General features: G+C 37.0%; 1 protein-coding gene across 3 annotated transcripts; it reads right to left on the bottom strand.

The window, feature by feature from the left end:
• On the bottom strand, nucleotides 1-23,281 carry TUBGCP5 (tubulin gamma complex component 5). Of its 3 annotated transcripts, XR_013339505.1 has the most exons (25): nucleotides 23,105-23,281; nucleotides 20,688-20,741; nucleotides 20,495-20,603; nucleotides 18,490-18,586; nucleotides 17,789-17,899; nucleotides 17,164-17,243; nucleotides 16,546-16,681; nucleotides 14,857-14,974; nucleotides 13,372-13,461; nucleotides 12,599-12,692; nucleotides 12,034-12,280; nucleotides 11,717-11,919; nucleotides 10,930-11,045; nucleotides 9,363-9,631; nucleotides 8,302-8,500; nucleotides 6,950-7,138; nucleotides 6,202-6,384; nucleotides 5,851-5,935; nucleotides 5,627-5,747; nucleotides 4,823-5,001; nucleotides 3,962-4,087; nucleotides 3,336-3,424; nucleotides 2,129-2,229; nucleotides 932-1,047; nucleotides 1-644 (listed from the first exon to the last, which is right to left on the bottom strand). XR_013339505.1 is itself a non-coding variant. In XM_077781520.1 (24 exons), exons 1-24 carry the CDS (start codon nucleotides 23,263-23,265, stop codon nucleotides 1,001-1,003), a joined length of 3,204 nt encoding a protein of 1,067 aa, XP_077637646.1. In that variant the 5' UTR covers nucleotides 23,266-23,281; the 3' UTR covers nucleotides 1-1,000. The 3 variants fall into 3 exon arrangements, 2 of the variants coding, with proteins under 2 accessions (XP_077637646.1, XP_021402274.2); XM_077781520.1 differs by having other exon boundaries at nucleotides 1-1,047; XM_021546599.3 differs by lacking the exon at nucleotides 17,789-17,899 and having other exon boundaries at nucleotides 1-1,047.
• Nucleotides 23,282-25,052: the final 1,771 nt, after the last annotated feature.

Genomic DNA, 25,052 nt, shown 5'->3' with positions numbered 1-25,052 from the left:
TTCTAATTATCAAATCTTTTATTTATTCAGAAACATCATTTGGTAAATAACTATGATTGATTTTATCTTTTTTAATACAGGTGCACTGATGCCACAATTCCAGAGAAACTTTAAAGGAGAGGAGACAGGGCAAGTCATCTCGTGCAGAACAAGATTTACTCGCATTTACGTGTCCAGAAATGTACACTCTGTACCACAACTTACTGCTTTACAGGAGATTCACTATTAGATGCAAACATTTGTTTGCAAAAGGCTTAGAAGAAGGATAAAGGTCAAGTCATATCTGACCACCTTTGAAACATCTCAACAATCCAATCATTAAAATTAATACACTTACACTTTCATCTTAATCCTACTTAAGCCGACCACAGTTACCACTAAAATTAGCAAGCATTTGAACATTTAACATAAAAAATACTGGTGGTTTATGTTCTGCTATAATCCATTTTGATAAATTCATCTTGTATTTTTTACATCAGCTTCTTGTAACAGTCTTCTTAAAGATTTCTTAAGAACCATTAAGTAATGGTTCTTAGCCTTTATGCAAAGGAAAAAAAAAAAAGGCCAAAAATTAATTTAACCAACCTTCTAAACACCAAGATTTGAGTCACACCACTCCACACTGCCCTGTGACCTATTCACAGCTGAAAAATTAATGGAAAAAGAAAACCATCAATTACTCATAATTAAAGAAAAAAAAAGTTCCTTTTTTCAGCATGATATAGATTTAATGTATTTTCAGGTAAGATTGTTTACATGGAATGAATTTTACACTATACATGTTTTTTGATGTTGAAGCCTATACAAACACTGCCCAACCAACACACTTAAATACCTGTACATTATTTACATTTTAAAATATTTTACACAGCTCCAAAACACTGGCAACATTTAGCTATACACATTTTAAACTGAAGTGCAAAATGCTTACAGTTCTTTAACACTGAATTTCAACATAGATCCTCTTATCAGTTCTTCTTGAATTCAGTGGAAGTGGGTGTTAACTTTGCTCCATGCCAGCCATCAGTGACAAAGCTAAAGATTCCACTGTGAAACAAACCATAAAAATGTAGTTAATATTTGCATTTGCAGGACTCTGCAAACATTTCTTGCAATATTCATTCTGTCCTTTAAGAGAATACCAGTTTACTTTTTAAATTGTAATACTGTAGGACTTCATGACAGTAACACATTCTGTAAGTCTCTGACAGCTTAGATAATATTTCACCACACTCATCATCAGCTACCCAGTAGTTATTTCATGCGGTAACAACTGGTAAGAAATTAGCTCCTTTGTCTGAAATACTGTTGTACATAAAAAAGAAGTTGTGGAGGTTTATATACACCAAGCCATTCTCAAGGATGGCTCTGCAGACAAGCTCTTGTAGATGTGAGTAGCAGTGATGGCAAATATTGCCTGTTTTAAACACAGGTTTTAGATTGGGAAAGACCTTTAAAATAATCAAGTCCAAACATTAACCTAAGACTGCCCAGTCTACCACTAAGTCATGTCCCCATGGCACATCTACAGGTGGTGTAGAAACCTGTGAGATCACTCATCTGTGTCCCAGTTAACCCTGATGCCCCACAGCCTCACTGAGCAGTTGCCCCCCTAACTCAAACTGGCACAATTTAAGCTCGTACCAGGTTGTAAGTAGAAGCACAGATATGTCATCCTCTGCTGTTTCTACTGCCAAGGAAATAACAGATGGGCAGAGCCAAGAGCCCAGTGCAATTGCTGCTGAGACACCATAACACTAAAATCCTATCTGTTCAAGATATATCACAGCTGTCATTCCCAATATCAACAAAAAGAATGCTCTTCTATACCCCCAGAACTTAGTTTCATTAGTTTAGAAAACTGCTTGTCATTTGCTTGGCTACAGATCTTCCCCTCATCAAGTAAACAGATAAACTGAAGACAGCTGTCATAGAAAAGCTTGGCACAAACATTCTAAAAAAGTAATAACTTTAACTTAGTAAGAGGCTAAGTCTTGGCGTCCCTCTATGCATAATTCACAAAATAAGATTATTTTAAATGTGCCAACAAACATTAGAACAGATTAAAACATAACACATTCCTAGCAAACTTGTGTAAGCAGGTATGTGAAAAGCCTCATGTACTTACAATGGGGAAAAGAGCCTCGACAGACAGCTTTGTTGAGAACAGTTACAAGAAACATGTGACAGTTTTTAAAATCAGATTCCATCTTCTCTATGGATTCCATCCTACAAAACAGTTTAACAGAGGAATGCTTAACAGACCAGCCCCTATGTTATCTTCAAAATATGACCAATATTTCACAGTAAATGAAAAAAGTACTCTTTACATAGAATTCTGGCTTGAACTTACAATACTTCAGTTGTGCCTGCAAATGTTAATTCTAAAAAACAAAGGCAATTTTGACAGGAGAATCTGGGTACCAAAGGGACATTAGTAATTTTGTCATCATTTTAGAAATCTCTGCAGTGACTTGAAGGAGCACTGTGATTCTGACACTTATCATTCCTACATAGGTTTGTAAGCAAGAGAGCCTTTCCTGGTCCTTACTGCTTTGGATGTCCTTGGGGACCTACACAGCCAGTAAAACAGGGACACCCACACTGCTTTCCTATCTGGCAGCCACTTGAATTCCACTTTGGACTCTGTCAGCCAGCACTCACCAGTCAAGGGAGAAGACATAGTTCACAACAGTCACTCCTTTCCTTTTTCCCCTCTCCCAAGAAGATACAGAGATGACAGCAGCTATGACTTTTTCCGGCCACATGCAACAGCATGCAACCACATGGCCTGAGTATCCGTCTTTATCAACAGCACTCACAAATTATTTCTGACACTCTGAACGAGAAAAACACCCCAAAACCAGCAACTTCCTAATGTCACAGCAGAATGAGATCTAGGTTTTAGGTAGCATCTGTGCCAAAGAAAATTAGTCCTGAAAAATATGAAGTAAGCCAGTCCACGCCAGCTGGCTTCAGGACTTCTGAGTGTTTGACAAAGCCTTGGAGACATGCTGAGTACCATTCATCCTTCAAGCAGCAGGCTGCACAAACAGAAGTATAAATGGGGAAAGAACTGGCTGCAAAAAGGGATCTGAGGGTGCTGGTCAACAAGATCTCAACAGGAGTGAGCAGGGAGGATGCCCAGGCAGCCAGGAGGGCAAACCCCACCCTGGGGTGCATCAAACACAGCACAGCCAGATGGACAAAGGAGGTGACTGTCCCACTGTATTCAGCATTGGTGCAACCTCACCTGGAGGTGCAGTTCTGGGCACAAAATCATACTCAGAGCTGCAAAATTATGACTATGTACAATTTTAGGTATGTGTACTTACTTCCAAGCTCCTAAACCAGCTTGCCAACGGTCTGCAAACATCAGTACTAAATTTAACACTTTCATTATAGCTTCCTTCACAAAGCTCACCTAAAATAATTAAAACACAAGGAGTAAGTCAGATATTCATTGTTAAGCATAATAATTTTCATTATTACACTGCAATACAAAGGTTTCACACTTAATCTAGCCTGTAAAAACAATCTCCTAAGTACAATGTGATTCTTCCAAAGTGAAGATGTTTGTATTTGCTCTCCAATTCATTTCCTAGCTGACTTCTTGGATGTGGACTTTTCACAGACAGTATGTGGGATAAAAGGTTACAAAACTACACAGGTACCTCCATTCCTGCCATACCACTATGTATAATCCCCCTAACATTAACAAGCCTTGGTTATAAATAAATACCAATATACCCAATATAAAGAACTCAATTTTATCCTCTTTCCTTGATAGAACTGAGCTGAGAACAGCAAGGGAAACTGGATCTCAGTGTGAAAAGCTACCACTTCCTCAAGAGTACCTATATATTGCTTAGTATATTGCAAAACAGACTGCATAGTTAGTACACAACTACTTTCTTGTCCTGATAAGTTAATACATCAAATATACTAATTTTTCACTCACCTTTTCTCTCAATAAGCAGCGATCATGAATTGTAGATAGATATCGGTAATGAATCTTTATCAATTGATCTAAATCTTTGGCTTCTTCTACCTGATGCTGAAATTCCAAGCCTGTACTGTGGAGAATCTTAAAAAAAAGACCAAAGTTATTAAACTCAATGCTGTACAGAAGTGATTATGACTCCCTTCCAATATATTTTTAAAGAGCCTGATATTGCATGTTTCATTTGCTCTTACCTCTCAAATTTTAGGATTAGCTTCCAAATTACCATCAATAGCAAAAATTTCAAGCTCTTCTCATAACTACACAGCCACATTCCTCACAGAAACAGATATACTGCCACTTCACAAGAACACAACTATCCTCAGAGGCTGAACTGAAGCATATACTAGTTTTATTAAAAGCAAAAAAGGCAGATAGAGCAGATATGTATCTACAGGCACTGCCTTTGTATTTGAAAAGTCACGCATACACTGTGTACTAGAGATTTTTGAGAAGAATCCAAATAAAACTAAAACTAAAATATCTGCTGTAGTATTTTTAGAAGTATAATAGCTCTTAAGTTACAGCTTACAGAAGCCTCATCTTACATTACTGTGCTTAAATCATCTATAACTTGGAGAAACAGATTAAAGAATCGGTAACACCCAAAGATCAATCATATGCATGTAAAACTTCTAAAGCATTTTTAGAATTACTGATTTAAAATGGCCAAGTTGAAACAAACAGATGCAGAAAGGAAATTATATTTACATTTTGCTTTTTACCTGAGAGGGTTTTTTAGGTTTTAAAGGAAAATTAATACTTCACCTCCAGTTACAAGCTTCATTAATATAAATGAAATTGTGATATAAGACAAACCCTAGTCATGATGTAGTTGTGCAGGCTGTTGACAAAATGCATAAGTTTCACTCTTAAGAGGAACATGCGATGTATTTGTTGTTTTATACTTTCTTTTTGTGGTCCAAATACAGGAAGTGTTCCTTGTTCTAATGAAGTTTCTTCCTTAACCTGTGAGTTTTCTGCAGCAGAGACTAATTCTTAAAAAAAGAAAATAGCAAGAGTGTTGCGCTTTTTGGGAAAAGACTTAAACAAAAAGTCATAATGTTTAAACAGTAAAAAAACACATACTATTAGGAAGATAATTACTTAGCTGATGTTCAAAATATAGATGAACCCATCAACTTCCTAATTTATTCTTCTAAGACATGAAGTTTATATCCACTTTACAAGGGACAGGAAGAGTATAAACATTAAAAAATGCCTTTCCTCCAACAGTTTACTGTTTTTCAATCTCAAACAGAGTATTTTTATAATCTTGTTTTCTTAACTTGTTTGCAAGGTATTACTCATAAAAATTAGGGTGTGGTAGACAAACTTTCTTTTAACTGCAAAGTCTGTAGAATGAAGTAGCAAGTTTCCAATATAACTAACTAGACTTGAATCAAAGAGACAAAGGGAATGCATGAATGGCACTGTCCCTGAGGCTGAAAAGAAGTGAAAGACACACCCAGCTTAATACACATAATTTGCGACACTGAGATTATTATTTTATAGAATTAATCAAAATTCTAAGTAATTTATACTACTTACTGCAGAAAGCAGAAGACAAGTCATATTCTTAGACCACAAAAAAGAGTATCTTTCATTGAAGAAGTATCTTACCATCAAATCGTAGAACATCTAGACTATACTTGGCCCACTTTATTTGCAGTAAGAGCAGAAAAACTTGATTGTAAATTTTTTGGCATTCTAAGCTTATAACTATATCCACAGGCCAAGGAACCTAGCACGAGGAGAGGATAATAAAGATAGAAAATGTAAGTCACTTTGATACAACATTTCAAATGTGTTCTAGAGTAAGAACTGCAGCCATTTTAACTCACTACCTTGTAACTCAATGTCAAACCATCTAAGGTGTGGACAGGGAGTTTCTTCTTTGCTGTATCACCACTTTCAAACGATATTGACAACCTATGCAAGGAAACAAGTGATGTAATTGGTGAGAATATGTTTTAAATGAGTAGTTAGTTTCACTAATTTCTATTTCTCACTGCTAACCATTAACTGTCTGATTTAATCAGGAGGACTTGGGTAGGAGAGAGGACAACAGCTCAAAACTTCATTAAAACACATAATTTTAATGAGTACATAATAATTAATATTGTGCTATGCAAGTTAAGTACATTAATACAGTTAAGTGCGAAAGAAATGTAACTAAAGCATGTTTTGCACTTTACCTTGCACTGTCCTCTGGATAGCGTTGTCCAACTGCTTCTTGTAGGTGAACATTTAAGAAAGCAACATTCTGCCAAGTTTCCTTTTCTCTAATTTTGTCAAAAATAGATGTATAGAAGTCATACATAGTATCTCCAGCTTCAAGTAAGAAAAAATTTCTCATTGCCTGCAAATATTCCACAAGCCTGAACAGGAGAAACATATAACATTTCCTGAGTCTCATTATACAAGTGAATACAAAACACAACTGTTACAGAAACAAAAATCTTAAAAACTCTTCACAGCAAAAACTCAGTATTGAATACAAACATAACCAAGTCTACAGTGAATCCTTTGTTTAACCAAGGCATTTTTCTCTGTAAGCTTTAACATCTCCACTAACTTCACTGGAAGCTATCTTAAAGGCTAGGTAATTCTCAGAAATAGCAGAGATTGGAAATGCTGTCCCTCTCCATCAAATTAATTTAAAATGACTACACTACTAAGAAATACTTTGGGAAATAATATCCCCACCAAATATCCACTAATGACAAATGACAGCTTTGTTTTGATTCAAGCTAGACCAAGTTTTCACCCAAGAGTCTATCATGTCAGATATGATACCTTCTCTCCTTAATGACTTTATAGCTGTTTATCAAACTGAAGTAGAAACACAACATGGAATTGCTTCTTTTAGTGATGACATGCCACTGGTAAAATAAAAAAAAAAACAAAACCAAAGATAAGGAAAAAGAAACCTACTTTTCTTACCTATAATCCTTCTTTAAAGTTTGCATCAAATTACCACAGCATTCCAAGTACTGCTTGTCTATGTGAGGATAAAGACAAGACCTCAGTGTCAGTTCAAAAGTCTGGCAGGTCACAGATTCTGAGGATCTATCCACACAGACATCCCCACCAGTAAACTTCTCATGAAAGTCACTCTGTTCCAAATACAATCTTTAAAATAAAACAAGATACTTAGGGAAGAAGGCTCATTATTCATACAAGGTATAAAACAATGTCACACCTTCAAAGATTTTAATCAATTGGGTCCTCTGCTCTGAAATATATGATGCAGGGGTAATAAAAGATGATTATAAGCAGAGCATGTATCCAGCCTATAACGTGATCCATCATACTGTTTGTGTATAACCAGACATGAGAGTACCACAGAGGACAGCATTCTAAAATCACATAATTGCTTAAGGCATACTCCTGAAAAACATCTTATCTATAATATTATATGATGGGAAGAAAGTGTCTGTGTTACACATTTGGTAAGTTTGATTGTTTTTACAAAGAAAGCATCAAATTATTGTAATACTTTGTAAAAAGTTACTTGCCAGTTGTAACCATTCTAAGAGGAAGAGAACTCATAGTAGCTATTGCCAGAATAGACTGAATGAGCTAGATGTTGAATTAATGTAGCAATTTTGACAACTAGAATAGTCCCAATAAACAAGGGAAACCAAGTCGTATCTATGATTCCTTTAAAATAAGTTCCTCCTTTTTTAATGTCAGTTTTAAAACATGTAAATACACCATTAGTATTTAGTATAAACAGCTATTTTCTTATTTGTAATCACATAATAATATTTTCAGAGTTTATCCTTCCTGCTAATTTCCAACACATTTATACTCTCTACAGGACTTCCCTCACTATGAAGACTTAAAGAATTTTTATGCAAGTAACATAAATTTTGGAAGCCTTTTACAGTTAAATGATTTAAGTGCACCAAAACTGAAGCTGCATTCTTCTAAGAATATATGTGGTGCAAATCAAGGACATTGTGTACAAAAACCAAGGAAACTAATTGAAAAGTTCATATTTTACAATGGCATTCACTATTGAACCACTTATTTGCCAAAAGCCTGCTATGATAAAGACGATTCCAATTTTCTATGCTACCAATTGCAACCAGCAGATTCTTCACTGATTTTGTTTTTCTTTAACCATGCACAAGCAGAGTTTCTATTTAGATTCTGTCACTGATTGTTGGTGCTCGTCTTTATTCTGAACTTGCTTGTTTTCAGTAGCAGCAGCAATGAAAATGTTTCTACCAAACGCCACCAGGCTGAATATCGCTTTCAACAACATAGCAGGAAGATCATTCATTTACCTGGCAAAATTAATAGCCAGCAGTGGGTCATGGACATCATCCAGTTCCAAGTGTCTTTCTGCTATGGACTGCATCTTTATCAGGCTCTGCTTTGTGGCCTGCTGTTCTGTAATAATGTCTGGAACAGACTCCTCCCCGTGCCGCAAGCGAGACTGTACTGACTCCAAGAATAGTGTGTATAAACTCTTCCGTTCAGCATCTGAATTGGGCAACACATTGGACAAAACATCATCTGAACTAAAAGAACTCCACAAACATTCCCAAGCTAATTTTTAAAATGCTACATTTAGACCACTGTTCAGAAAACAAAATATTCTTGATTACATATTTAAAAATATAGGACTAGCCCAATGCCTAAGATCAGGCATATGGTCAAGTGTACTGCAGAATGGGTATCTGAAATATTTTTAAGATTGTTAAAGAACTTCCTACTTCAGGTGCAAAGACAATTAATTTTTAGTACCTGACAATCTTTCAGTATGTACTGAAGTAAGCCTCCAAAATAATTTAACTACCTCTACTTTTAAACATGAAGCAGCAAAATAAAAAAAAATATAGTTTCCTTAAAAGAAAAAAACCCAAACCCAACATTAATTGTAATGTTGTATTATGTTTTGCAATCACTCAAGATGAGCATCCTAGATGTCCAAACATCTTTGATCTACTTATGAGTAAGCTTTAAAAAAAAGAATTCTGCATGTTATCTTAGATTATTCAACCACTGAGTAATGGAAAACAATTATTTATTAAAAGCCACCAATTTTGCTATTACAACATACAAGCTGATTCTGTATCATAACAAAAAAAATGTTTTGTAAGCACATGAAAAGAAGTTTGAGTAAAATTTAAAGCAATTAAAAGAACATGGAAGTTTCAACTTTGCTCTTTTCACTTTTTTGCATTGGAAGAGTGTTTTTTCATCAGACCTGAAGTTACCAACTACAACACTGGCATTCAACGGAGTGTTATAGTATTCCAAAGCCAGGGGAAGCCCACTACCAAAAATACAGCCATGCTGTTAGACAGCCTAAGGCACAATGGTGTACAAGCTGAAATCTCACCTCTTGATGCAGCCTGCTGTGGGGAACCGTCTTTGCACTGAAGGTTCTTCAAGAGCTGCATGGATTTTCCAGCCATGATAATTTGCTTTAGCACAGGCTTCAGAAAAGAAACCATTGTGTGCTGTCTGCTTGAAGGGGCCTGATCACTGCCAGAACTGGCACTGGCATTATCACTCATCTTCTCTTCATTCTCTGTCTTTTCTGACACACTATATAATGTGTAGGTAGCATACCAAAAATCTCTGTGATTAACTGGAACGTTTTTGTTTCTGCAAAGAAATAAAAAGCTCTTGAGTATTTTCCTTTCCAAAAGGAAATTTCATTACTAGAGGATATGTATCCCCTTTGTTCAGTGCTTTGCCTTTCTCTTAGAACAGTCATGAAGCATTTTCCAAAACAGTGTAAAATTAGCTCATCTGTATTTGCAAACTATCTAGGAAAAGGATAAACAACTAGCTCATGGGAGATAAAATAACTGTACAACCAAATAAACCTCAACAGGAAGTCAAATAGAGCAATTATAATTAAATTTGTCCAGGACGTTAATTATTCAAAGTGGCATGCATACTTAGTGTCAAAAAGATGAGCAACTGCTTGCTGACTTATTTAAAACCTCAAACTGAAGCAACTACTGCTAGGAAAACTGAAAAATTCTAGAGTAGGTGAAACTCAATTTGTAGTTCACTTTGGATTCTTTTGTTGTTTACATCAGATACTCAGTTTGGTCTTTGAAGTCAGATGGAAAAACCTAAATTAGATAATTAAAATTATGTAATTAAAATGAAGCATAAATGTAAGTTGAGATCAGCACTGTTGGTAGCACTGAAAACACAATTATAGAACCACAAAAAGAGGACATAATAGGGATGCTAAGGATCTCTGCTACTAAGGAATTATTAGTACTGCTAGAGCTGTTGTCTTACTTCATGCTCACCTCAATATTGGTTAACAGACACAGGTTCAATAAAGTTTGGCAGACAGGGAAAAATGGATTTGCAATTACAAGCCAGAACTTTAATTTCTATATTCACTTTCCACTCCAAGCTGTCAAAAAAGGGACCAACAAAATGTAGCATAGCAAGAGAACAAAAATTAACAGCTCAACTAATGTTTAGGGTATGCGCATGTAATTCAAGACACCATATTAACTTTACCACAAGTCAAATGCAATGAGCATTTAAATTCCAAATAGCACTTGATTCATAACAACTTAAGATCAATAGAAGAATTTTAAAGTAAATTTTGTAATTTTTGCGAATGTCTTGGGTTTGAAAAATGGTTAACTGCTTTTAAAAAAAGGCAGTACACTTGACCTGCTCATTATTTACTATAAATGGAAAAAACCCCAAAATAATTGATTTCTACTCTACAACAATATGTGGTAGAGATCCATACCTATGTAATTTCCCTGATGGGAAGTTTGAGACAAGTTATGATTAAGAAATTACTTCTTAAGCAAAATAACAAATGTGAAAACCTACTTTTACTGTTACCCTTTATCCTAGGTTCTACAACAGGTTTACCTGCACAGCATTATATGAGTCTTATATCAAGCAAGCATCCCTACCTCTGAATAATAAATTCCTTTGCAGGATCAAACAAATTACCATGGACTATCCACTCATCCACTGTTTGTAAGTATGGCCTCACAGTTTCAACCCAGAGAGAGAACAAAAGCGATACCTGAATTTAAAGGAAAAAAGAAAGTAACTGGTTGAAGTTTTTAGATCAAGCATTGAAAGCAATACGGTGAAGTCTAATCTCTTATTGTGCAATCAGTCCGTAACATATATATAACTACACTTAAGGATTTTAAAAATAAAATGTCAAAATAAAAAGTGCAGCCTTTTTTTTTTTTTTTTAATGGAAACCTGTATTGTTCATGGTTCCCCTTGTTACTCTTGTCATGACAAATCCAAACAGCATTTTTTACTCTGACATATCTGAAACAGTAAGGGATAATCATAAAACACTCTGTGGTTTCATAACATCAAAATCAGGAAAACAAAAGGCTATAATGACATCAACTATATTTTCAATTTTTACAGTAACTTATAATCAAGTTACTGTAAAAATCCAAACCCCCATATTTCAGCATTAACTGAATTATGCAGTTGTACAAATAGGAGGGAAAGCTATTCCAAAGTTGCCTCTTTCAAAACAGCTTCCTGGCCTCTGATTTTCTAGAAGTCCTTCCCCTGGGTTCTCAAGAAACACTGCTCTCGATCTTCTCATAAATCCATCCAGGCTGAATGAACTCATGTCAAAAAACAATGCATTAGTTACTAAATCTAGTAACTAATTTAGTTAGTTCTAGTGTGTTGTTCTATGAAGGAAGAAATTATTTCCCCTACCGTTTGCTCAGATGCCTCTCCAACACTGTCATATTCAAGAATAGCTTTGTATAGGGTATTAAGCAGATGAGATGCTCGTACAACATTTCTTGTGTCAGGTGGCACTTCTGCTATTCCCGTGCTGAACACCTTGTGAAGTACCTTCAGCTGTGCCAGTCTGGGAGACAATTTATCTATTACAATTGAAAGTGTGACTGTTTTATCTGGAAATAAATAAAAAAAACCCCAAGATGCATAAAATAACAGAACAGAAATGTAATTTTTGTCAGTGTTAATTATTTGTGTCCCCCTCATGTAAAACTTCCCTTGCACTGTACCTTTGTTGATTATGCATTTTTCAATTTCAGTAAGTTCTTCTTTAAAGCTAATGAAATATTTATATAAAGCCCACATAAAAGCTTGGTAGGTTCTGAATGGGGCTTCAGTAGTCTTCTTTGGAGTGGAAACTGTTCCATGCATTATGCTTTCTGGGCTGTGTCCCATCACTTCATCAATAAACTTCTGCAGTCTAAATACAACTTGACCATATGCTGCTATCTGCTCCAATACAGATCTCAGGCAATTCTAAAAATAAAAAAAAAAAACAACCCTTTAGAATCATCTAACAAAAACTATAGTTCATAAAGGCTAAATATTGAATTACAGTATTATTTTTATGAATTAAAATATTGTAAAATTCTGCAATTGCTATTGTTTCATCACATTCTCAGATCCAGAACAGCCCGTTCAGTTTTATTAAGCCAGATGCTCTTATTTAAATAAAACACAATTGTAGAAATATGCAGAAAATTTGTAGAAATTTCCACAAGCAGTTTAATTTCCTATTCCCACAAATTACATCTTTCTAATGACATAGTCCTCTGAGATTCAGAAACAACTTACATGGGTTAAATGAGTTACAATAATATCATTCCGCACAGTCACTTTTCCATCACTCAGCTGAAATATAAAAAGCTTTTTCACTCCTGAAAGTAGCCTTGAAAAGAAACAAAAAGAGTAGTAATTTTTTCCCTTTATGGACTTATATGTAATTAATAAAAGAACTAGCTCTCCCTTGCCTAAAAGTTTATTTTCTTTGAGTAACAGGAGACCACAGATCAAGTACAATGCTATTGGTACTGTAAGCTGTTGCTAGAACAAAAACTATTGAACACTGGCATTAAGTAAATATTTCCTAAAGTTTCTTTCCAGTTGAGATGATTTCCAGATATAGGATAACTCAGCCTGCTTTCTAAAACTGGACACTTTTATAAATCTATAGGGACAAGATAAGAACAAATTAGTTCTTTTTAACAAGTAGACTTGAATAATCAATGCCAAAAAAAAAGTAGTAAGCTTCTTCATGAATCACAGAATGGAAGGGACCTTAAAGATCAGCTAGTTCCAGCCTTCAGGACATGAAGTGACCCCCTTTCACCACACCAGGTTGCTCAGAGTTGCACCCAACCTGCCAGGGATGGGGCATCCACAACTTCACTGGACAACCTGTTCCAGTGCCTCAAATGTGAATGGTTAACACACACACAGCATCTTTACTGTCAGAAACAGCGTAAATTAAAAGCTCAGGAATAACTCCTTCTTTGGACATCTTCAAAGACAGCCCTCTCATTTCCTAGAGAGAAGTTAAAATGCAAGCTTTGTGATGCTGCACTTACCAAAGAGTTTCTCGTATAACCTGGGTTTCTGTGACCAGTGTCCTCTCTTCTGGCACATACAAAGGATCACTGGCGTACAAATGGTGGTCCCTTAGAAGAAAAGGAAATTAAAACAATTTAATTGCTGAAATAACAGCTGAATCAGCTGAAAGTAAGAATGAAGCAATAATCTTCAGGCTTAGTTTTGTTCTGTTCACATCTGAGCAGATTCAATGTACATGGGGACACTTTAAGTATATAAAAAAAGCGCAGTTTGTTCTCATATTGCTAAGCAAGATACCATGGAAAACACCCAAATTATTATCTCATCTTGCACAGACAAGAAATTAAGTAGCAAATGCCTGAAGTATTGCACTTCCACTATTTTAAGGGTGGGAGGGGAGGGAGGTTGTAAGTTTGGGGGTTTTTTTTTAATTATTCAGTTATTCCTTTTCAGTTATTTCTCATTCAGTGCTGTGAAAACTTATCATTACTTTCTAGAAGAAATAGTAAGCTAAAAAGTAAAATACCAATTTCTCTATCTCATATAAAAAAATTTTCTCTTTAACTCACAAGTTTACTTAAGAAGTGGAAACTTTCATAGCCATCTAAGAATTTTCTCTTATTATCCTGTTTTATGCAATTCTTTGTAAACCTTTCTCAGTACCTTTTCATATTTCAGCAAGGTATAGAATGATTATTTACATTTTTAGTATTTTTGCTCATCAGTGTCATCAGTGGCAAAAGTTATGCAGTCATACTCAAAATCAAAAAGTTCAAATTAAGTAATACTAGTTATATATCATACATATATGTAAAACATACATCTCCTAACAACACTGCAGCAGCAGCAGAGTTGCTTTGTTCATGCTATCCATCTTCTAATATTCATAGCAAATTGTGGTTCATAACTGGCTAGACAACCACCTTATACTAAAATAACTCCTTCATTAAAAAATTCATTAAATTCAGAAAACCAAGGGCAAATCTAATGAACTTCATTACTGATATATCAAAAATTGGGACAGGAAAGAATTAGACCCCCTTTTATTTTTAATTCTCATTTTCTTTCCAAGGCCATGGCAGATTATGACAATATACCGTTTTAAGCTCCTCCCCCACACAAAATTTACGTTTAACTTTGTAAGGGAGGCATGAAAAACGTTTTAAAAATTTAAACGTTAGGAGACTCCTCACTTCTGGGAAAACTTACTTTCTAAGGGTCAAGCCAAACAAAATTCAACAGTAAGATTCACATCTTTGAAAAATGAAACCCTCCTCTCTGACATGAGAAACTTAATAAACACTAAATAAAAAGATAAGAATCTATTAATAGAAAAAAAGTTAATTTGTTAATCTTATTAGTTTGTACCCCTTTAATTCTGTTCTTAAGTGAATTGTAATAGCTACAGTATCTTTATGCTTCCAACAGTAAAGAAGTTTAAAAAAGTCAATACTTAGCATTGTATGCCAGGAAGGAATATGTAAGTGATATTGTTTTCTTACCAGACTGCAGCCAGGTTGGAATGCAAGTGCAAACTATGTGAAAAGCGAGGAGCCCTTCCTGTCCAGTACTGAGAAACTACGTGCTGCTCCAGCCAGCTGCGGGCATCAGGCTCAGCAACTGTGAAAACATGTGACAGGCAGCAAGGTGTTTTTATTTATGCAGGAAATGCTTACAAAACACAGGAAGAAGTTATTAATAAGGCTATTCACTCAGCTGCAGAATCACAGATCTTTTCAAATGAACTACCATTTACAACCACTTACACTTTATTGCACTGGGAATTTAATACCACTGTGCACAAACTAATTTACACAGAAATGCCATATTTCCCAAATGATGCAAAAGTTCTAAAAAATAAGCTCAGCAAGTTCTAAAAAAGTTCTAAAAAATAAGCTCAGCACTGGTGAGGCCTCACCTGGGTACTGTGAGCTAGGTTTTGGGTGCCACGATGTAGGAAAGAGCCGTAAGAGTGTCCAAAAGAAGGCTACAAACACAGTGACAGCCCAAGAGGGGAAGCTGTACGAGGAGCAGCTGTGGTCATTGGTCTGTTCAGCCTGGAGAAGAGGGGACACCTCACCATGGTCCACAGCTTCCTCATGGAGGGAAGTGCAGGAACAAACACTGATCTCTTCTCTCTGCTGACCAGTGACAGGGCCTGAGGTGATGGCCTGAAGCTGTTTCAGGGGATGTTTAGGTTGGATATTAGGAAAAGGTTCTTCACCTAAAGGGTGGGTACTGGGCACTCAACAGGCTCCCCAGGGAAGTAGTGATAAGCACCAGCCTGACAAGAGTTCAAGAAATGTTTGGACAACACTCTAAATCACATGGTGTGACTCTTGGGGATGATCCTGTGCAGGACCAGGAGTGGGACTTGGATGATCCTTGAGGGTTCCTTCCAGCTCAGGATATATGATTATATAAGCTTGAAGATTTACATGGTTTCCAATTCCTTCTCAAAAAATGTGCTTCTCTCTCAGGCAATCCTCAAATGCTATATACAAAAACAGGTTGACTTAAAAAATAAACTGCCAAATGTCATCAACTTTATCAATAAATTCCTGTTTATTAGACATTTGGTACTTTTTCTAAAATGTCATTGTCAACAGACCTTTACCTAATCCTAGTTAAGATAGCTACTGCTTATACAATAAATATATACTATGCAGCTGTCATGTTCCAGGTAAACTGTACCCCACAATATTTTATGAAAAAGAATACAGCTACATTTAATACTCCCTGAAGCTATTCAAAAGAAAGCCACTAGTGCTTTAACTAAATAAATCTTTCTTTTTTTCAGAAACATGTCATACCTGCAAATGAGCCAACTATTTCTGTCAGAAAATAAATTTTGTTTAGGCATTCTGATACTTAATATCTAAAAATAACATTATTTTCATACAACTACATGCTGCAGTAACTCTAAGTTTTCATTTCTATATTGGAATAGTCACATAAACTTCCACAGGAATGAACAGAATTCTTCTCCATTAGCACTAAGAGAAACCAGATAAAGCTTTCCATATTGTTTCTTTACTGTAAAAAATCTCCATCAGTAATGAACAGTAACATGTACTTTATATTACAATTACAGATCTGTAACACAATACCTCACAAAAGAATAAAAGAAAAGCTGCATTACCTTGTTAAACTTTAGTACATATATCAGAAGAATTACAGCTTATTCTAACCTTTCCAGGCAGCATTAGGTGCTGTCTTCTTATTTGGATCTTGGTCTTCTAAAGGTGTCCTGTCTACCTGAATACCTGAGTCCTCTCTACTCAAGGGCTGAGTGTCCTCTTCCTCGTCACTTTCTCCAGACCAATCCTATGAAGTGCAACAAACCCTTCAGGACACTTCAGTACAACATAGCAGACACATTTAAATTCAGCTCCTATTCAAGCCAAACATTAACTATTCTTTTTTACATTATGAAGTAAATTCAGGACTAGGACTAACATAACTGTCTAACAGAGAATGATTTTAGTTATACACAACATTAATAACCAGCAAATGAGAAATCTGAAAAAGACCACAGAACTGCAGCAAGCTCTGATTAGGTGGAAGCAAGGGTCAGCAGAAGCAGATAGTTTAATTGCAGGACTAAGTCAAAACGTTGTGAAAAACAGAAGTATTTATATTACTGTTATTCTGCTTGGGTCTGTTTTATTTCATGGTATTGAGCAGAGTACTGGGGAATCCTGCAAGAATCAACATGCAGAGCATACAGACTAGGACAACTCAATCAGGTCTCTAACACTTCAAACCAGTTTATACAGTTGGGGTTTTTACCTTAAGAAATTACTTACTGGTGTATCTACACCTGGGCCAAAGTAAATTTCTTCTCCTTCCATCAAATACTTTCCCCAATCAAATTCTTCTTCCTTTTCTAAGAGAAATATAAATATAAAAATAGTAAGTACCACATACTGACCTTCTTTTCCTCTAGAAACACTTCCAAAGTTAAAATTTTCTTGATACTCTATAGCTAAAACAGAAGACATTCCCTTCCACTTAAGGTTACACCACTGTTACAGAAACAAAGTTATGCACTTTCAACATGACATAAACTGTGACATCTCAACCCTTATTAACTCTCAACTTTATTGCTTATACACTCAAGATATGAAACACAGAGTGCCATCAGCACATTTAACTATATTATGTTACACTACCCTACACTTCAATCCTGGCAAAACATGCAAGAATGCAACACACCACTTATTGTGACTAGGAAGTCCCATTTAGCTCAATGGAAACATTCTAAATGCATAATTTAAATATGCACAAGGATCCCAGACTGTAAATGACATAAACCAAGAACTGTCTTACTCTCCAAAAAGACACCACATACCTATGATGTGATGTGAGATACTTTCAAAGTAACAATCACACTTACGACATATGATATCTTAAACGTGAAGCTTACTCAACTGTAATTAGTGTTGTTTGAGATAACTTCTTCATATTCACATTCCTGGAATGGGCTGAAAGTGCATTCAAAACACCGCCGAGGGAATGTGCAGAGATCATTCAAAAAGGAATCTTAAGATGCAAGATTTTCTTTAGGTTAGTCTGAAATATTCTCCAGTCTATCATAAAACACTGTAAACAAATGGGGGATGGTATCCACTCAAACTTAAGCACAAGCCTCATTTTCAGGCACTGAGTGAAAAAGTCCTACTTTAGAAAGCAGGCAGCTGGGATCTCCCTCTGGAAACCTTCAAATATATCTCCCTTTCCTTGATTATGTAGGAAATGTAGGAATTTACATCACCAAAACTTTTTCAAGAGAAGTAATATTGAAGTGCAAGACAGAGACTCAAGATAGAAATACAATGTCTGTCTTTGAGCATGTAAGCACTGCTGAACAGGTGGAGAATGTTTGTTTGTGATAGTGGTACAAGTCAAAGAGAGTTCCCAAGGTACTTCAGTGGCTGGAAAACTTAAGTGATGCAACATAAACAGGAGTAGGAAAGACTTGCAAGCTATTTTAAATGTATAAATTATAAAGACAACCAATAAAGCAATATGAAATGAAGGACATAATAAAATGAAAGGAAAAATGTCTATCTTATCAGATTGCAGCGAAGATTGCATCTTTCATTAGCCATATAAACATCTTGCAAACTTACCCACTTCTTTGACTCTTGGTTTTTCCACATAGGTAGTGTTGGATGGCGAATCAGACAAACACAACAGAAGAGACAGTATGGAATAGTGTGTATCTGTCTTTAAAACACATTAGGAAAAAAAGTAAGTCTGTAGGTGGTCTAAAAGATTTTGCTTAGTAACTAAGTCAGCTTATTTTCTGCAGGAATGCTCCCCATTAGTTCCCATTTCCCAGTCCTGAATTACACGTATAACATCTGCAACATGTCATTGAAGGTTATCCATTCTCTTCTGCCTATTAATTAACCAATCACTATACTAATCCTTCAAAAGGACAGCATAGGATAGCCACAGCATATGTTGCCTCTTACTGAGCCAGTAATCATAGAATATGGAAAAGATGCAAGTACCGTGAAAGTAAGAAGTCACCTCAGGACAAGGGATAATGGACAGCCACATAAATGTGGATGAACTGGAAGGACACAGGTAATGGGCCTGCAGGAAACCAAGTCGTAGCTTCCTTTTCACATGGCCAATTTTTTCACACAGAGGCTAAAATGAAGTTAGCTACCATCACTACATTTTAATATCATGTTCACGTTATCTTCTCAGATCTGAAAATTTACACAGATCATTAAGGATGAATCTTTAATTCCAATATTGCCGTTGTGAAACAGAGGCCTTCAATCAGGTTAGAATACTGTGCCAACACTGGTATGGTCCAAAGATTTGTATTATTGTCCATTCCCTAAAATCTGTTTACCAATGTACAACCATTTTTTACTATCAAAAGATTTTTCTTTGCCCTCATTGTAACTTTACAGAGATCTTCAGCCACCATTTCACATCTAGACATTCTGCTGTCTAAATCCTTATACATTTTCACACATTCATAAACACACAAAGCTGTTTTGGAATGAGTTCCAGTTGCATTTTAGAAAAAATAATTCAAATTCCTGATAAAGCAGCATGATACTGACCTACTAGAAAAGGATTATAACATGTTCCTACCGAACATCACTGATTTTGTCAAAGAAAACCAGTAGGTCATTGACAGAATAACATGTGTGAGCTAGTGTTCCACCTACCAATCACAGAAACCAATAAATAATTAATCTTCCCAGTTATGTGTCACTGCTAAAAACTAAATGCCATTTAGCTTCCAAAATACAAGATTAATCTATGTCCAGCCACACCCCAGTTGCATTTTTAAAAAGAAAAGGAAATAAGAATAAACTTAAAATACTTGGAACATTAAAGCATTAAGTGCTTGCTTAGGTATTTGGTTTGGTTGGTTTTAATTTCATTCAAATCTCAAAGCAAGCGCTACTAAAGGTACATTTTCAAAAATCTAGAGACTACAGTATAGTAACTGAATATGTGTAAGGTATTAAGGGCTCCTGGGTTTTCCCCACAAATTAAAAGGAACCTAGAACACGCAAAGAAATGTCAGTTCAAGGAGAAGTAAAATCAGACTGCAACTCAGAACACATGACTCTATTAAATAACACCATTATATGGAGCACCACCTCTTAAATCAGAAGCTTAAATCTACCAACAGGAGAAACTTTCTAAGATCCAATTCATTATTACACTGGAAAGAAAACTGAGACAACTTTCATGATATTCATCCAGTCCATATCCTAAAATGATTTGATACAAAGTGTATCAATGGTGAAATACACTCAACAGTCTCAATATGGAAACTATAGGAGTTCTCAGTTCATTCTTATTTTAGTACAGACAGGAATCCAGATTCACCTAGACTCCAGCTACAGCATTTGTACAATGCTGACTTTAAAACACCTGCTCTACAATGAGATCGTGTACTTTAAGTCATGAAACTCCACATGCTGAAACTCTGAGAAGATGAATTTTGATTTCTGGAAATCCATGACCTGAACAGCAACTCCAAAGTCCACTACTAAATCATCTGAAATTTCCAACACGTTACAATTGAAGCTCACACTGTCAGTGTAAATGCAAAAGGAATGGAAAAAAAGAACAAGGAAATTGCAACATACATACCTTTGTTTCTTCAGTACTTGGGAGCGGCAAGTTCAGAAATTTTTCTGTTAATCTTTTCCAGCTTGCAGCTTTTCCAAGGTCAGAATGAATTACCAATTTTTCATGTATTCTAATAACACAAATAGTATCAAGAAGGCTTTTTAAAAATATATATAAAACCAATGCATTATTAATATATAGACATAAAACTTACCCTTCAATTGTTCTCTCTACTTTATGACTGTTCACATCAAGAAAACGGTGAAATCTGTATAAGAAATCTGTATTAGAATATTTTTAAAAGGAAGCTGAAGTAAGGAAGAAAATAAAGCTGATTTACGTATATGAAGACAATATTACTGGTTTAATAATGCACACTTAATTCAGCAACAGCATTAAGTATCAATAAAATTAAATCTTGACATCTCTTAGCTCAAGAAGGATTAAATATAATTGCCTGAAAAGTAGAAAAAAATTGAATGCAGGTTACATCTAACCACCATTCTAAGCTGAATGGAAAATTACCACTGTACCAGCAAACTAAGCAATTAAAGTATGCTGTCTGCTATGTCAAGTAGATCAAGGAGATCAAGAACTATGTTGTCAAAGGCATTGGTGTCAAAGGCACAAAATTATCTGGGAGCTGCATCACAGGCATAGGCAAAACAAACACCCACATGGGAAGGCCTCTAAACCCAAAAGAAGCTCCTTTTTTAATGGATAAGGGAGAATGTCTAAGTGAAAAGAGAGCTTGATCAAAAATAAAGATAGATATACCTACAAATGTGTATATATACGTATAGGGACAAAACAGGAACTCGTGAAAGGTAAAATGGACTTTGGAGACTAAATTAAGCTACGAATAGGTTCTTCAGATACAGAGATTAAAAGACAGGGAGTAAGATGTGATAGCACTGAGCACAAGGTCAAGACACTCTATATGCCCTCAAAATAAAACCAATGTTTCCAGCAACAGGTGACAGAAAGTGATAATATTCTCATGACCACAGACAGAAAAACTGCTGAATCCCAGTTATGAGCAACAGTTAAGCTAAATAGACTGAAATTCAAAAGAAATATGAAATAACCTCAATTCAAAAGTAATGAACTAGAAAGTGAAACTCTAAGGCAGCTAGCAAGGATTTTTATTAAGTAGCACTGCAGGATGAAGATAGACCCATGTTAAAGAAAATAAAAAAATACTTTGTTAACTACAGACACATTAAGCTGATTTCAACTGTGTATAAGGATTTGGAATAAGAGCATGATAGAATATAGCTCTAAGTAGGTGGCATTTAGATTTAAGAAAATATATAATTTATTACAGCACATTAGCTTACATAGGAAATCATTAATTCAAAATCGTGGTAAGTATAAGAACTGGAAGATTTAGAATATCACACTAAAAAGACAATAAAAAATTAAATTAAGAATCTGTCCTGAAAAGAAAAATCAAGCTGCAGGGAAATTATTAGTGAAAATTCTTTAGTCGCTTACTAAAAGCTTCAATTAATGACTAACATACATGCAAAAAAATATCATTTTTTTAGGCAAGTTGGGAACATCATGAATAGAAGAGTATTAGAGTGCTGCATGGAAATAAATAGGTGGATCAAAGAACTACAGCACAGAAACATCACCAAATCTAACAATACAAATCACAAGTTTCACAAATTCAAAACAAAGGAGAGTTTCTGATACAACCTAAGGTCTCACTGTTTGTAAACGTAATACTAGATAATTTCAGGCTGATGTTCCATGCACATTCTTGGACAACGATTCTGTCATTAAAAAACCTTCCTCTTCCCACCTGAGGGTTTCCTCAACCCAAACTGAGGGTGCGATTTACATGCTAAAATAATTTTATTTGAGCCTATTAGTAGTTAGGATTAACAGATGCAATGCAGTTATGCTACTGCTCCTCCAAAAACGCATTTAATCAGGATGAAAAATGTAAAGTAGTATTGATTTTGCATGGATTAGCTACTAGCTGCATACGATTTCAAAGAGGCAGCAATTAGTGACAGTAGGGGTAATTGAAAATACATCGTGTAAGAGTTTCAGAAGCTTTCACAGAAAACATTCTGAGCTGGAAGGGACCCACAAGGATCATCGAGTCCAGCTCAAGGGGGTTAATACACTGGAACAATAACTGTGATAACTGAAAACTGTGTGAAACTTGAGCAAGGGCAGTTTAGGCGGCAGTCTAAAGGGCTACTACTATGTATTGCAAATTAATGAAGACCACGCTTCTGACAAGCCCAAATAACACCAAACACGTTCTCTTCCAGCAGACCGATAAGCCTCTCACACAAGCAGCACAGCCTTCTTAGCCAGAAGGTTCATCTCAATTTGGCAGAGTCCTCCTCGCTTGCTCTTTATACACAACCATAATGAATCTCCCTGCAACGAAGTTTTGGGCGGCTAAATGAACACGCTGAAAGGCACCTTCTAGCAGAGCAGGAGAAAATCCCTAAAAGACCCAGCTCCAAGCGCGTCGGAGCAGCAGACATAGATCCCGCGGCAGACTCGCACACGGCGGACGGCGCTGCGGCAGCCAGGGCGCACGGCGGGCCCGGCCCCGTCCCACGGCCCGCGGCAGGCACCGGGACCCTCCCTGCTCCCGCTGACCTGAAGTTGGACCAGGCGAAGCTGAGCGCCGCCTGGAAGCGCTCTCCGCCCAGCTCCTCCTCGGGCAGGCTGGTCACGCAGCGCACCAGCGCGCGGACGGCGCGCTCCTGCTCCTGCTCGAAGCGGCCGCGGGGCCCGGGCGAGGCCAGCGGCGCCGCCATGGCCCGGCCGCGGGGCGGGGGGACGCGGGGGACACACGGGGACACACGGGGACACACGGGCGGCACCGCCGGCGCGCCCCGGGCGGCCGCCACCGCCTCCCGCCCCTCCTCTCGCGAGGCTTCCCTGCGCCGCGCATGCGCGTGGCGGAGCGGGGCGCGTCGGCGGCGCCCGTGGCGCGGCCGGCCGGGGGCGGGAGGCGGGAGCGGGAGAGCGGGGCCGGGCGGGAGGGTTCGGCACCGCCGGTCCAGCCCGACTGCTGCGGCTTCCCCCGTCACGGAAAGGACTCCTGTCTTCCGAAACAACCCCGTAATCACCCGGGATCAGTAACTGGCAGTTGCTGATTGATTACAGAATCTCTTCGGTTGGAAGAGCCTTTTGAGATCACCGAGCCCAAACACCACCATGTCCACAAGGCCATGTCCATGTCCAGCCCTTCCTTAAACGCTTCCAGGACAGTGACTCCACTACCTCCTTCCTTTCAATATCTAATCGCCCTTTCTGTGAAGAAATTCCTTTTACTGTCCAATCTGAATTTCCCCTGGTGCACATTAAGACTATACTGTTTGTAGGATGGTTACTCATCCAAAGAAGGACCTGTGTGCTCCTCCCTGACTGAATCCCTGCTTTTGCACAGCTGGAGAAACCACTGTTGGTGGGTGCTCTATACACAGATTATGAGCAGGACATCAGGAGGGCTGTGGGAAACCGATTTCTCCCAGTTCCATGTCAAACCTCTGCTGAGGAGTTTAAAATGCTTTTGTCTGTTGACATGGTTTTGTAGGACTGCAAGGTCAACAGCCTGACTATGAAATTCCTTCTGGAAATAAACTAGCTAAATCAATGGGAAATTGTATTATTGTTCAGTTCCTGTGGAGGAATTGCTGCAGTTGTCTTATCCTTCACTGTTAGGCCTTGTCCTTGATTGAATCAACAATTACCGGGTTGTAATCCACCTCGCCAAAATTTTTTATTCCTCTTCTCCATTAAGAAATACACCAGCACAGTGAAAGGAGTAGTCAGTAGTGGATCAGGAGAAGTGGTACGAAGAAGACCTCAGAAATGCCCTAATAAAGTTAAAATATATTTAATGTACCAACATAATGTGAAGAATTATGTAAAAATGTAGTGGTTAAGATAAAATAACTTTGAAATTCTTCAAGTTAGGGCATAGTAAGAAACACTAGCACATTTTTATCTGGGTGGGCTACAACCTACCTTAGGGTTGAGATGCAGAACTGCAAGGAAGTGGTGGCCTGAGTGTAGAGTGCTCAGCATGAGCATGAGATCAGAGGGTCTCTGCTCCAGAGCCTTTCTTATAAAGCCTTAGCTTAATGCACATTCAAAGGAAAAGTCTAAAACTTTACTGGTGTTCCCCAATCTCCTCTTGATGTTGCCTGTGTTTTCCATATTAGATTAACAGCAGTCTTTTCTTTTTACTCTTTAGCTGATGTAGCCAAACATCAGTCATAATTTGTCCTGCTATATTTTAACTGTCTGCACAGTCAGTAGACACTCCAGTGGTTGGTACTGTAGTAATTAATAACTGGAATACTGTGACTGGCTTTTAAACAAAATTCTTATATGCTGAGACTTTAAATGTTCTTTATACAACATAACTGTGGTTATCACTTAACCCCTATGTATTTAAGCATACCTGTGCTACCCCTGCAATCACTGTTCAGACTGGAAGTTCCAGGCTTTGCAGCATGTGTGTCACTTGTGTCCTTTGTGGTGAGAGGAGTGTGGCAGCCACCTATTTCAGCACTCCATCACAAAAGAAATAGTG

The sequence above is a fragment of the Lonchura striata genome, chromosome 2 (genome assembly GCF_046129695.1).
Source record: "Lonchura striata isolate bLonStr1 chromosome 2, bLonStr1.mat, whole genome shotgun sequence".
NCBI lineage: Eukaryota > Metazoa > Chordata > Aves > Passeriformes > Estrildidae > Lonchura > Lonchura striata.
The sequence above is the reverse complement of the archived record's forward strand: the minus strand, read 5'-3'. Positions and strand labels throughout refer to the sequence as shown.

Excerpts from the sequence above, each read along its gene's own strand:
- TUBGCP5 (XM_077781520.1), bottom strand. The coding sequence starts at position 23,265 with ATGGCGGCGCCGCTGGCCTCGCCCGGGCCCCGCGGCCGCTTCGAGCAG. Across the intron at positions 8,501-9,362 it reads ACAGCAGGCTGCATCAAGAG|ATGCTGAACGGAAGAGTTTA; the intron begins GTGAGATTTCAG and ends TGCCCAATTCAG. Across the intron at positions 5,002-5,626 it reads AGATGTTCTACGATTTGATG|AATTAGTCTCTGCTGCAGAA; the intron begins GTAAGATACTTC and ends TCTTTTTTTAAG.